This window comes from Gopherus evgoodei, chromosome 11 (genome assembly GCF_007399415.2).
Source record: "Gopherus evgoodei ecotype Sinaloan lineage chromosome 11, rGopEvg1_v1.p, whole genome shotgun sequence".
In the NCBI taxonomy this organism is placed as follows: Eukaryota; Metazoa; Chordata; order Testudines; family Testudinidae; genus Gopherus; species Gopherus evgoodei.
In genome coordinates this window covers 59,234,588-59,249,777 of record NC_044332.1, presented here as the reverse complement: position 1 = coordinate 59,249,777, position 15,190 = coordinate 59,234,588, and the positions used below count along the sequence as shown (strand labels likewise).

General features: G+C 39.6%; 1 protein-coding gene across 1 annotated transcript in view; it reads right to left on the bottom strand.

Moving 5' to 3' along the window:
* LRP1B (LDL receptor related protein 1B) overlaps positions 1 to 15,190 on the bottom strand; it is an 875,307-nt gene that overhangs the window by 708,528 nt on the left and 151,589 nt on the right. The window contains exon 2 of the mRNA XM_030580310.1: positions 149 to 268. Within this exon, the coding sequence (XP_030436170.1) occupies positions 149 to 245 (97 nt within the window). The 5' untranslated portion in view covers positions 246 to 268. The remainder of the gene's footprint in view (positions 1 to 148; positions 269 to 15,190) is intronic.

Here is a 15,190-nt window from a genome sequence, read left to right as displayed (position 1 = left end):
TAGTTTAATCATCTGTTTAAACCATTCTAAAACCAAATTTAGGCTCAGATCCTGCAAGAAGCCCTGCAAAGATGCCACTGTTCGCCTTCAGGTAGCTTCTTGCAAGACTGGGGCCGTATTCTTAGAGAAGGTGACATTTCCTAGTTACCGTTGCAGTTTCTTCCATCATCGCCTACTTCATATCCATCCTCACAGTAACAGCCGGTGCCATTCCTTGAAATACTACATTTGTATTGGCAATTCATCTGTTGGCATTTGGGTAATAATTCTGTAAAAAAAAAGTTTATAACAAAATTTTACTAGAGGGTAAGGCTTAGTTTTGATTATTCCTAGACCACAACTCATATGTGGAATTAAAAATCAACACCGTTTGCAGTAAATGCTGCTGTTGGGAATTTATTTATGACACTAAGTACATAGTGAAAAGCTTTGCATTTTCAGCACAATAATAAAATAAAATTGTTATTCTATATTTTATCAAAAGCTACTATAAGTTTTATTATTGTCTAGGTATATTATCACTCTGTTCAGGCCTCCAATTTTGCACATTAGTTAAGTTCAGTCAAAGCAACATGTTTTAAAAATACTTCTGTTATATGAAATTATTTTTTCAAAAACACCTAAATGTCTGAGAGAGATTTCAATATCCATGCTTTTCCTATCTGTCACATAAATCGATTTTCTATCTTTTGAGAGCTTGTTTTGATTTACTGATGCATGTATAACCTTCACAGCAATCAATGTGAATACATTCTGTTTTAATAATTTATTTGCTATCGGCATGTAACGTTGGACAAACAGCGAATATAATATATTTCATTACTACTGAACTCTTTCATAGAAATCTACTGCTGGAACAATATTAAGTATATGCCATCTGGACAAAACAAGAGTCATAGTACTAAAGGCTTGAAACCTAGCAGAAGCAACATGGTAGAAACAGCCATTGTATTAATTATTTCTTGTAGGACTCAGATTTGCAGAAACAAAACAAACAAAACCCCCAAACCAGCCTCACCCCAAATTGGATGAAGTGTCTAGAAAATTTTGCTTTTTAACACATATTTTAATTAGTTGTGACAGGTTTTTTCTCTTCCTGGGGAAAAATAAGAAATGGGTTGGTAGACTGCAGTCTAAATGATTTGATTCTTTCAAAATCTGTAGATATTTTCCACAATTCAAGTCTATCTGAGTGCTGCAGAGGGACTGTAAAATAAGCTCCAAATGGATAGAGAAAATTCAGTTTGGGGACCAGTTTAAAGTAATTGGGCAAATCCACGAGAAAGAAATCTGGCTACAGTTTAACACTTGGGGTCTTTACAAATTGTTAGTTGAAGTCAGCCTTAATCCATATAATCATTATTAGTGGGGGTCTATTTGTTTGAAGGAAAGAGTCAACAGTTTTGTTTGAGGACTGAATTTTCTCCTAGGGTGTTCTATTTTAATTTTGTAGCTGCTAAGCCCTCCATTAGGGTGTGACAGTTATATTTTGGGAGAGAACTGAATGTGACTGGCACATGACATTATGACTCATAGTAATGCAACTATTAGTGAGAGAGGTTTTATTATTTTAAAAACAAAAACATATTTCTCATAACAATTAGAGGGTCTTTTCTATAGCTTTTTAATCATGCAAAATTAATGGACTGACTTGCTGCTGGAAAATTGTCCCTTGTCACAATCTGTATACTTTTCAAATGTTCTCTGTGTGATTTCCCTATTTCTTTTGTAATAGGAGAATTACATTTTTTGGCTGCAGTTTCTTTTGTTGGATCTCTGTCCCTAGCCTGTTCCTGACTTTATTTTGTCTTTCCAATAACTAGCCCACATTTGGACCTTAAACAATAAGCCTTCCCTTAAGATGACTTGAAATGGAACTGTTCTTTGAGATAGGGAACTAGAGGCAAGGCTGATTATATGTATGCCTATTTAAAATTACATCTGAATGAAATTAACATATACATGTCATTTGCAAAATAAGTATGGATTAAGTAACTTTCCAACATATGTTTTTCCTAAAATATTTGTCTTATTCTACACAAATAATAGCTAATATTACCAGAGGATGACTAATTTACAAACTGGATTTGGATTGTTTGCACTGTTCCCATAAAGGTGTACAGAGCCTTGAAATGAATAGTGCTGACCAGCTGTGTAGCCAGCTGAGACTGCTGGAAAAAGGCAAAAATAAATTGGCAGTTGAATTCCACTGGCTGACAGTGACTGAAAACACATGGTGACTTAATCTATCTATGACTTGTTTGCATACTACACATAATTTTCTGCCGGAGTGAGTTCACATCTAATATCATCACTATAGTACACGTAAAGTTTTAAACAAAAATATCCTTACATTTTCTAGTAAATAGAATTTGAATGTTGAGAATTAACCAACTGACTGAAAAATGTTTTTATTCACACATCCCTGCTCTCATTCTTTCTACTCCTCCTTTTGTTTCTCTCACTCTCTCCTAATAGCTTTCTCAGTCTCCTCATTCTACTGTCTTCATGCCACCTTCTGCACTTGAAACAGGCAACTATTTAGCAATGCCAAATACCTCCTTTCTCTTCTTCAAATCACTCTCTAAAGCCCATTTCTGTCTGAGTATTATCTGACCATATGTAAAATCATTACAATTATTTTCCTTAAAAAAAAAAGTCTCAAGATAGAGTGCCTGTCAAAGTTCCTTCCCCACTCTGAACTTGAGGGTACAGATGTGGGGGATCTGCATGAGAAGCTCTAAGCTTAACTACCAGTTTAGATCTGGTCTAGCTGCCACCATCCAGATTTCTCAGTGTCTGGAACACCCTCTTTCCCCCCAAAACCTTCCCTTCCCTAGGTAGCCTTGAGAGACTTCCTCACCAAGTCCCTGGTGAACACCGATTCAACCCCTTGGATCTTAACACAAGAAGAATTTAATCATCCCCCCTTCCTTCCCCCACCAATTCCTGGTGAGTCCAGATCCAATCCCCTTGGATCCAAAAACAAGGAAAAAATCTATCAGGTATTAAGAAAAAGGCTTTTAATTAAAGAAAAGAAAGGTAAAAGAAAACCCTCTGGGAGAGATTAGCATACCAGCTACTCTCACAGACAACAGATTCAAAACACAGAGGATGTTCCCCTGGGCAAAAATCTTAATACACACAAGAATACCCAATTTTGATAATTCCCTTAATGGTACCACGACAAGTTACAAAGTAAATAAACATAAACCTATTTATCCCTTTCTAAAACTTATTACTCTTATAAGAGGCTGGTTCCTTGATCTTTTTCACTTCAACTGAAACTGAAACAACTAAACAAAGGAAAACTTCAGTCCTTCCTTTTGAAACATCTTGTTCTCCCATTGGTTCCTTTGGTCAGGTGTCAGGTAGGCTAGGTGAACTTCTTAACCCTTTACAGGTAAAAGAGGCATTAACCCTTAACTATCTGTTTATGACAGTGCCAATGATGGTTTCCACATATATTGAATTTCCTGAATTTGAGACAGGTGCCAGAAGAACAGCGCGGGAAAAACACAAACAAGAAAATGTTACCATCAATGAAAACAGACCAGATCACAAAAAGAAATAGTTTTCATTCTTGCCCCAAACTTTAGGCTAAACCAAAAATAAGTTCTCTCAGGCAGAATGAGACCTAGTGCAAAATCCAGTGAAACCAAGAGCAATCTTTCTATTGACTTCAGTAGGCTTTGTATTAGGTCCCTAGTCAAGAAGGATCAAATTCTGCCCTGATTTAAACCCTCTACAAAGTCATTGAAACCTTGCGCTCGTGTCAAGTCAGAACTCATCTGGAGAGTTAAGAAAGGAGTTTTAGCCTGAACTCTGATTTTCCTTGCTCTGTGGTTCACTACATGTTAATTTAAATAAACACTTTTGTAGGGTTTTATTTTCCTTATTTTAGTTGGCAATTTTAAAAGTAAAGCATTAAGTTCTAGAGAGGTCAAGCTTTCTTCAAATAACCTATTTTATTTTATGTTATTTTATTTCTTTCTTCATGGGACCCTTGCCTGCATTAGAGGCAGACAGACTACAAAAGTTTATTTCGAAAATCCAAGAATTTACAGGTTTATTTCGAAAATCCAAGAATGTACAGGTTAGTTGATTGATTAGTTCTCATACTTTCACTTGGACCAACACAGAGATCACCAAACATATTTTGTGCCTACATGATGTTCTGCCCTGTGAGAAATCTGGAGCTTATGGGGTAGAGTGTCTGTGAGGAAAAGGTGTTTATTGATGCCATCCAGCCATCATATTTTAGGCCTTCCAGAGGATCTCTTCAGTTGTGCTGTCTTTGAGTCAAAATCAATATGATTCTTGCAGGGAAGTTGGTGGGCATTTGAAGGCATTGGGCAATCATTTGAAAGAGTAGGACCTGGTTAGCTAGAAAATGGATCTCATCACTGAACTTGAATTTGTAATGTGATGTTTTTGATTATTTGGAGATGCTTCATCTGAATGGTGTCCAACTTCCTTGAAACTTGACAGTGAGGGGCCATGTTTCAGTCCCATATGTCAGAATACTGACCAGCAAAGCATTATATATCCTCAGTTTCATCTCTCTACTTATCAGGTGTTTGGTTTGTGAAAGACATTCTTGTTGAGGTGCCCCATTCCTGATGATGCTTTTGCAGTGTGGACTTCAAGTTCTTTCTCAAGCCTGCCTGTGATATTGACAACATTTCAGAGGCAGGTGAAATCAGCAACAATCTTCAATGGGTGTTCACACTATAGGATGTTACAGCCCAGCACCATGTTCAAAATCACTGAATGGATTAATTTTACTTTCACCACATTTAATTTTCAGCCTGATTTTTGCCGCTGAGGTTTTCAAGGCTTCAAGTACCACAACCAGCTCATCCACTGATTCAACAAGTAGTGCTATGTTGTCAACAAAATCAGTGTCAGTGAGGTTCTTATCATATGCCTAAAATTCATTTACTTAGACCCTGGTCAATCGTGTAGTCTATGATAGTATTAAAAGGCTTCTGGAGCAGCAATACACCCTTGTCAAGTGTGCAACCTACTTCAGAAGAAGGCAGTTCCTTTCCCATTTACAAGAAGTTAACTTGAGGAGTCTTCAAATAGGAAACAGAACTTTCTACAGAGCCTGTCAGAGAGACTTGCAGGTTTCCAGATCAGCCAGAGTCATTCCTTATCAGAGTCAAATGCAGACTGAATATTCACAAATGCAGTGTGAATGGAGTGCTTGGACTTTTGTGCCTTCTTGATAAACTGGCACACTGTGAAGATTTGCTTTGTCATAGAACAGCCAGGAGTTAAGCCAGTTTCTTGTGGTCTTCTCTTGCTCCTACAGATACTGGTAGCTCTAGCCAACAAGACAGAAGCAAAAACTTTACAGGAGACAGATAGAAGAGTACCGCCTCAATGATTACAACAGTCTCATTTGCTGCCTTTACATTTCTAAAGCTGTAAAAATGTCTTTTTGCCACTCCGACAAGACCATTTCTGTTCTCCAGATTATACTGAACACCAACTGCAGCTAAAAAAGAATAGCTGATTCAGAGGTTATTTTAGCAGTGCCACAGGAATTCCACAGATTCTGTCCACATTAATTCCCTTAAGTTTCTTTATAATTCTGTGGGGTTTGTTGATAGTACATGCACCAGGATCATTTTGATTTCAGGGTCCAAAGAAATTGGGGGTATGTTTATATCATGACTGAAATGTTCATGCCAGTGTGCCATGTACTCCACTTCTGTATTGATTAGCTTACTAGAACTGAAGTAGAGCACACTGAGTGAATGACTTTTTTGTCAGCGAGGTTGCTCAAGTGTTTATACAAGGAGGTGACATCACTCCTGACAGAAGCTTTTTCAAGTGCCATGGCTTTGGCTTCCATAAAAACCCAGTAGTCAGTATGTACTGTTTTATTACAAATACCATTTAGTTTATGATATGTGACCATATCACTTCTCAAATGAGCCATATGATGCTGTTTGATGATGTTTAAGATATTAATGGAGACTAAGGACTTCTTGGCTCTTATTTTGGGACCAATGACGGTGATAGCAATATTGATTATCTGGGACCTGAAGTCCATCCAGGTGGATTCAGTGTCAATATACTCTGGCATGGTCTCAAACCTGTTTGAGATTTCAAATGCATAGCAGTTTTGAATAGTAGGTTAGATAATCTGAATTTTGGAAACCCAATCATTGCTTTGCCTGTGCTTTTTAATCTAAGTTGCAGAAACTAATTAGTGGTCTGTGTTACTGAGCTCAACAGACCAATAAGTTCTGCAGTTACTGATGGATGATTTCCAAACATGAGAGATTATAATGTAATTAATCTTCTTTGTTTAGCCATCATTACTCGACAAAGTAAATTGGTGAATTCACTTCTCATTTAATTTACAGGAAAGTAGGCTAGGTATTTTAAAAACATTACCCCCAAATTACCCAAATGTATTTTCTTTTATATTTTAAAGGGCAAATTCTACCCCGTTCTACATGCCTGTGTAAGATCTCAGACACAGTGGAACTAATGCAGTTCTGCTACCCAGGAAGAAAAAGCTGGATGTCAAAAAGCCATAATTGCATATCATGGAGTACAACTTCTTGGAGGCTTTCCGTATGTAACCTATACGCTAGGAAGTACCAGGGATAAATAACTGCCAGAAACTACTATAGCTACTAGCTCCCACAAAACATGGCTCCTCAGACTTCGTGTGAGTGACAGGATTTTGCCCTCAGGGTCCAATCCTGCTTTTACTGAAATCAAATGGACTTTTGCCATTGTCTTTAACAGGAGTTGAAGGGGGGCCTACATTTCTTTAACTTAAGGTAAAATGGTATCCTCAGGTAGAATTGCATTGATATGGGATTGCTTCCCACTGAGTTCACATTCAACCCAGCAAAGCCCATTGCAGTTAATAGCCTCTCTTTATTCCACATGGTTTACTGCTCATTGTATTGCAGAAACATATGGATCTAACTTCTGTGCATAGCCATGATCTGTGAATCCCTTCCTAGGAAATCATATCTATCTCAATGCTGCATCGACACAGTTGAGATTAGCAAGGATGCTTGAGTTGCATCACTCGGAATAAAAGAGAAAGGAGAACACTTTCTAAGAAATCCCTTTCCTTTTGTATGCTCTTCTCCACTCCCTATTAGCCCAAAGTAGCTCACACCTGAAGACGTTCCGAGTGTGCTGCAAAGGCCCATTTGTCTGAGTGATCACTGGTAGAGAGCTGAGGTAGTCGAGTTGGGATTTGGATTTTAGGGGAAAGTGTGATGAGAGAGTTTTGATCCACACTGAGTCTGCTTAATAGTGAGTAGTATGAGATGTAGTAGGGCTAGAGAGTAAGGCAAAATGCTGCTGCTTTAATTGAATTTGCTTAATAATTTCTATGTGTTGTGTTTTAATTCTATGCCAATGGTACTCAGAGTCCCGGAGCGTTGAAGTTTTTATATCTAAATAAATACATGAATACAAATAAAATTAACAGAGTAAATGTCATTCACTCTCCTGACTACTTCTCAGGTGACACTAGAAAGGAGGCAAAAGTTAAATTGGTTGAGCATAACACAGAGCATGAAGTTCAAGGTAATAATCAGAGCAAAGTTGCCTTTAAGCCACTTCAGCACTGTAGAGATTCTGGGCTGCTCCAGAGACGAAAATGACTAATTTTCCACTGCCTTGAAAAGCCACTCCACAGTCTGGAGAAGCTCAGAGCGTCCAGAGGTGTGTGCTACAGAAACTGTTACCGTCCCCAGCACACTCTCTGTAGAAAGTTGATTATGGCTGTCCATGCTGTGCCTATGAAGGAGGAATACTCCCTGGCACAGTTCCACAAGAGTGACATATAGGGGCCAGGGTGGAGAACAGAATCTATCTTGTTACTATACATATATTTTATTGTAACTAGAACTGATTATGATGGGGAAGAAGGAGAGCTCAGAGGGAGTGAGGGGGTAGAAAACATAGTAAACGTATCTAGAGCTGATGGAACTTTATATTTTATACCATCAATCCTCCTATTTATACCTTGTTTGCATCCAAGTCTTGTGACATGTTGTATCAACTAGCAGCTGTCCTAGAGGGAGCTAACTAGTTAGTAACCACCAGAGAACGCTTAAATTAACATCAGTAGTATTTAACCAAATAGGTCTAACGAAGCCATGGTAATATTCACATATTTTTTATAGTCACATATTAATTTTCCTTCCCCAAAATCTAGAAAAACTTTTTGCCTGTATGCACAGCTGCAGTGACTAGGTCTCTTAATCTCTGTGCAACACTTTTGTGCCAGAGAACATCTGTACAAGTTCTCCTGGCAATTCTTCTGTTGAATCTGGCAAAGGTCAGCTGCTTTATTTTGTCTGAGTATGGAAGGAATCCATAAGTGGAAAAGTTTGCTGCATGCATCATAACATCTATTTACCCTCACTGTTATTTTCCCTTCTTCTTTACTAGCTCCTTTTTTCTTCTTCATTATATGTCACTGATGCTGAAAACTTTCACAAAAATTTAGTAATTTTCCAAAGGTATTTTTAGCTAATTAATGGGACACTAGTGTGGCACTTTAAAGCCCATCTTTCCTAACTGAGCAATAACTCACTAAAATACCAGTGAAAACAATAATTATCAATTTAATAAGTGCAATATATGATTTTTCTTATATACTTATGTTCAATTTGGCACGACCAATGTGGCAAGGGATGGATTAGGGATGGAAATAATCCCATTGGTTAACAGATAGGAGGCAATAGTTTAGATATTCCAGAAAGAAAAATTAAATAGCTGGAGACCAAGAGCCTGATTCTCCACTGCACTTCACCTTTCATTATGATTTGGTAACATTTTACGCCCACTTTGCACCAGTGTAAATGAGTACACAGGGTAAATGGCAGATGAGTGTAAGTCCCAAAGAGAGCTTTGTTAGGACAAAATCCTGCCTCTTCCCCCACATCTACCACAAGCAAATGTGGCAAAACCCATGGCAATTCTGGGGAAGTAAGGGGCTAAGCTGTTTAGAAAGTTGTACAGGGGAGCTCCCATAGAAATCCACTGCATGGGACTCTGCGTCACAGAATTTGGGCTCAATTGTGGCCAATTAGACGGTGCAGGATTTTGCAAAAGTGGCAGGAGAACAGGAATAGTGTAGCTGGTGGTTCCCTAGTTGCACAGATCTACTGGCCACAAACTCTGATTGAGTTTCTGCATGTCCACAGTGCACTACAGCAGCTACTGCAGTCTGTCAACTAGCTTCATAACTGCCCTATGCGTGGCCCCGGGTTTTGTATGAAGGGAGGCAGGTGGGAGGAGGGAGGGATTTGATTCCTCTGCTCATACATGATTGCTTTGTGCAAAGTCAACAGAGGTGGGGTTGAACATTTTCTCTTAAAACGAGATAAGTCCAATGAAGTACTTACAGGAACACTTCGTTAAATTTCTACCACCTAACTGAAAGGAAAATTAGAACAATTTCTCTGCTTTTGAAGGAATGAAATACTTCCCTAGATATTGCTTAATTATTCCACAGATGATGATGCATCCTTCAGGCTCATAACAACACTTTAGAAGAACTCTTTTTTAAAAAAAGTGTGCAACAGATAGCACCAACTGTCAGTTTTAAACACAAAACACATTGCTCAAGGGAGAATATCCTTGATCGCCTCCATTTCGAACTGCTCATTGAAACACTGTTTTATTATAATGGATTTTTTTTCCTAGGAACAGAGTAAAAACTATTTTAGTGTGCTTAATACAAGTTTATTTCCCACAGGGTTTAATCTCCTTGTATGGAGACTCTTATTGCAGTTTAAGGATACTTTATTGCATGTTAACTTGAATCTATTCCTTATCAACTTAAGTTAAATGGATAGAAGGCATGTGTGAACTGAAATAAGACTGTCCACACAAGGAAGTTGCACTGATTTCACTAAATTAGTTTCTAAACCAATTTAGTTAAATGAGTAAAAAATGTTCGTGTAGAAAAGGTTTTTACTGAAGAGGGAAAACAAATGAATAGATTCCACAGTTCCTAACTTCTCCTTGCATTGTGCAAACACTGGGAGACAGTACATACTAGAGTTCAAAGGAGACAATGTTCATTAGAATCCTTTGTTAAAATATCGGCACCACATCCCTGGTTAGACCTCACTTCCCTCATATTGCCAACTTGCGATAATTTCATCACAAGTTTTACAATATTTGGTATTTTTATTAAATATTAAACTCCTGTTATGTGAGAATTCCAGCTCTCATTAAAAAAAAGTTTCTAGCCCTATCTTGTTGCAGAGAAAAATTTGAAAATGTGATCCCTAAAGGCTGAAAAACTGAAAGGCAAATATTGTGTAGAAAGGTGCTAATGACTGCCATCGAGGGGTCTTGGGTCCAAAGAAAATCATAGCTCCCATTAAAGCCAATGGGCATGTCAAACTCTCTTTTAGGCTCAACAGAAAGTGCAATAAAGCCTCATTTATGTAGTCAAAAACATCTGCAGACAGTGGGGATTACCATCCAAAGTGCTAGGTTGCATCAGCATCCTTTCGTCTGCGAGAGATGGTGAGAATTGCAGCCTACGACGTAGATGGTTTGCAATGTCTCATGACAGAATAGTCCAATCTGAGATTTTCATGATCTTTGGCAGTTGTTGCAAACATATTTATCTTGGTGGGGAGCTATTGCTTCCAACTGTTTCTTTTCTCTTTAAGCTGTAGGAGCCAGTTCCTTTCATGGACTTTGATGGTCTGATGGAGACTTGTTATGATCACCTGCCAAGGTTTTCCTAGCAGTCAGAATCAATTCCAAATTCCTTCATCTCTCACTTGCATGTGTCTTTATAGCAAAGCTTGAGGTGTCCTGTTGTTCTTGTTTCCTCTGATAGCTCCCCATATAGCATGTCCTTGGGTATGCATCCGTCTTCCAACCTACTCAGATGGCCCAGCCAGCGCAGTAGTCTTTGCGTGAGCAGAGCTATCACACTTGGTAAATTTACCCTTTGAAGAACCTCTGTGTTGGTAACTTTATCTTGCCATTTGATGTCAAAACTAAGCCAGGGGGTTTTGTGGTTTAAGGCTGTGTGGTGTGGGAGGGGGCAAACCAGTAGAAGGAGTGTGACTGTAGGTTGTTGGCATGTCTCTCCAGCCCAGGAAGAACTCACATTTTCCATAAAGCCTGGTTCAAGCCCTTTTCTTCAGGACTTCAGCTTAATTTCTTCCAAATAACACCAATTCAGCATGCAGCTCTTTCTCCAAGCCACATGCCAGGAACTCTCCCTGTTTCAGGGCCTGTCACAAAAGCTATATAATGATTAGTGGAACTGGAGTCAGAGGACCCATATTCCCTAGAGTGACTGTTATTGATGGGACACCAATGAAAACTTGGAGAATGGCAGGGAAGTAGGGCCAGTAGCTACTCAGTCACATAAAGCAGTTCATAGGGTTTAATAAAGTACTACTTATTTACCTGAAATTGTATTCAGCTTCAGTCTTTGTGAATGAAACAAAAGCTGACTTCCTGTAGCACTCCACATCAACTAACTATGTGCTGGCTCTTATAATCACCTGATTTCCAGCTGATCAGTCTCAGCTAGGAGATAGCTCAGGTGACACAGGTCCCAAATCCCAAATCCCTCTAAAGGGCCCTGAAGGGAAGCAAAATGACAGAGCTTTGGGGATCAGAAGGGTATATCCACAAAGGGGAATTTAGCCCAGATCCTCAAAGGTATTTAAGGATTTATCTACATGAACACTTAGTTCACAGAAATCTTGGTTGTGACTCTACTTGCACTAGCTTGCCATGCACTAACTGTCCATGTGGATCCTGCAGACATTCACTAACAGTTCATTAGTGCATTTAGTTCTATCATGCTTTGAAAGGGGAGCAGATTAAAGCACACTAACAAACCGCTGGTGTGCATCAGCAGGATACACAAGGACAGTTAGTGTGCAGCAGGCTAGTGTGGGGTAGGTTCACACCTCAGCTTGTTGTGAACTAAAAGTCTAACTCCCATTTAAATGAATGAGAGTTAAGGACCTGAAACTCCATTGAGAATCTGGGCTTTATGGTCAGCATTGCGATGTCTAACTTTTAGTTATCCTGCCACCAAGTGAAATCCTCAGCCCCAAGTTAGACTTCCAGGCTCCCTATACATTATGTGGAGAGACTTGAAAGCCAAAAACTGGGATTTACAAAAGCCAGCATTGGAAGCTGTGTAAGCTAGCCAATAGGACATGCCATGGAGAGGGGTTTGGCCTAAGCCCTGCCCCTCAAAGGAGGTTAGGGCCTAACTCTAGACCAGCCTAATTTGGGATTCGCAGCCATGACCCCACTCCCAGAGTTAGGTGCTTAAATCAGGTCAGCCTGTTTTCACAAAAAAATGGAGGAGTAGGAATGGGGTGCTGCTGCCCCTGCCTCCCAAATATTCAGTTGCTCAGTGGTTAGGGCATTCACCTGAGATGCGGGACACCAGTGTTCAAATTCCCAGTCTGTCTGATCCAGAGCAGGGACTTCAACCCACATCTCCTACCATACAAATGAATGCACTAACCACCTCTACCACAAAAAGGTTTTTGAGCAGGAACTGATCTGGTGGGTGCACTGTTAATCAGCTTCTGAGAATGTTTCCTGGATTGGGCCCCACAGGTGAGATTGGTGAGGGAACACCTAGTTTGAGAATCTCTCCAGAGTTTAGGCACTGAACACCTTGGCGCCATTGTCATAACCTATTCCCAGATTTGGACCTTAGAGTCCAAAATATGGGGGTTAGCATGAAAACCTCCAAGCTTAGTTACTAGCTTGGACCTGGTAAAGCTGCCACCACCCAAAAAATTAGAGTGTTTTGGGGCACTCTGGTCCCCCACAAAACCTTCCCTGGGGACCCCAAGACCCAAATTCCTTGAGTCTCACAACAAAGGGGAATAAACCATTTCCCTTCCCTTCTCCCTTCCAGGTGTTCCCTCCCTGGGTTCCTGGAGAGATACACAGAAGCAAGCTCCGTGAATCTAAACAGAGGGACACCACCCTCCCTGCTTCCAGTCCTGGAAACACAAGTACTTTCCTCTTCACCCAGACGGAATGCAAAGTCAGGCTAGTAAATCTAACACACACAGATTTCCCCCTGACTTCTTCCTCCCACCAATTCCCTGGTGAGCTACAGACTCAATTCCCTGGAGTTCCCCACTAAAGAAAAACTCCAACAGGTCTTAAAAAGAAAGCTTTATGTAAAAAGAAAGAAAAATACATAAAAATGGTCTCTCTGTATTAAGGTGACAAATACAGGGTCAATTGCTTAAAAGAAATATGAATAAACAGCCTTATTCAAAAAGAATACAATTTAACACATTCCAGCAACTACACACATGTAAATACAAAAAAACAAACCTATGGTCTTCCTATCTTTGTACTTACAACTTGGAAACAGAAGATTAGAAAACAGGAGACAGAAACCCTCTCATAGCCAAGAGAGAGTACAGGCGGAAGACAAGAACAAAGGACTCACACACAAACTTCCCTCCACCCAGATTTGAAAAAGTCTTGTTTCCTGATTGGTCCTCTGGTCAGGTGTTTCAGGTTACACCTTTCCAGGTAAAAGAACATTAACCCTTAGCTATCTGTTTATGACAGCCATAAGGTTGAACAAGGACAAGTGCAGAGTCCTGCAATTAAGACGGAAGAATCCCATGCACTGCTACAGACTAGGGACCGAACGGGTAGGCAGCAATTCTGCAGAAAACTACTTATGGGTTACAGTGGACAAGAAGCTGGATATGAGTCAACAGTGTGCCCTTGTTGCCAAGAAGGCTAACAGCATTTTGGGCTGTATAGGTAGGAGCATTGCCAGCAGATCGAGGGACGTGATCATTCCTCTCTATTCGGCACTGGTGAGGCCTCATCTGGAGTACTGTGTCCAGTTTTGGGCCCCACACTACAAGAAGGATGTGGAAAAATTGGAAAGAGTCCAGCAGAGGGCAACAAAAATGATTAGGGGGCTGGAACACATGATTTATGAGGAGAGGCTGAGGGAACTGGGATTATTTAGTCTGCAGGAGAGAAGAATGAGGGGGGATTTGATAGCTGTTTTCAACTACCTGAAAAGGGGTTCCAAAAAGGATGGATCTAGACTGTTCTCAGCGATACCAGATGACAGAACAAGGAGTAAGGGTCCCAAGTTTCAGCGGGGGAGGTTTAAGCTGGATATTAGGGAAAGCGTTTTCACTAGAAGGATGGTGAAGCACTGGAATGGGTTACCTAGGGAGGTGGTAGAATCTCCTTCCTTAGAGGTTTTTAAGGCCCGGCTTGACAAAGCCCTGGCTGGGATGATTTAGTTGGGGATTGGTCCTGCTTTGAGCAGGGAGTTAGACTAGATGACCTCCTGTGTCCCTTCCAACTCTGATATTCCATGATTCTATAAGAACTTAAGTGGTTTTGCGCATGCCCACTGGTAAGAATGTAGCTACTTTGGGGACTTTACTAATGGGAACTAAAACATCTCTACTACTGGCAACTGCTGGAAACATTTTCTATAGTGAATATAGCTGATATTGTTGATTACACTAAATACCAAAAGTATTTATAATGATTGTTGCATATTTAGAATCTGGCCCAAATATACACATTAAAGGTTGCTAGGAATTCGTGTTGCAGTTTGGTATCCTAATAATTTAATAAGGATTGTTGTAAACTCTGTATAAAAATGTCATTCTCCCACTGTCTATTCATTCCTCCATCCCATCTGGTTCTCTTGAAAGGGTTTCTTGAAACTACTACATATACTTTAGATACTGACATAGGTATGAAATATTAAATTAAAAACAAACCAAGAGCCTTTTCTTTTTATTAAAAAATGAAAGCAGTGAGAAAAGCATTAGCGGGGAGGATGTGTTATAGAGACTTCACAACAAGAACACTACTAATGGAGTTTGATTTTCCTAATGGGACTACCTCCACAAAGGTTCAGGGGTCTCTGGTAATGGATTACACTGCAATGTCTTAACCTCCCTGGACTCAGTCCAAAAACTGTTGAAGTAATTAGGATACTTTCTATTTTCTATTGAATTCAGTGGTCTTTACATCATGACCTCTGTGTGTTATTTAACCTATGAGATACATGGAACAACATAGACAATGATGTTATGATGGTTTGTAAGGTGCTTTGTTGAAAGACACTGAACACTATAAATGCAAAATATTATTGCTATTATTTCAATTAAAA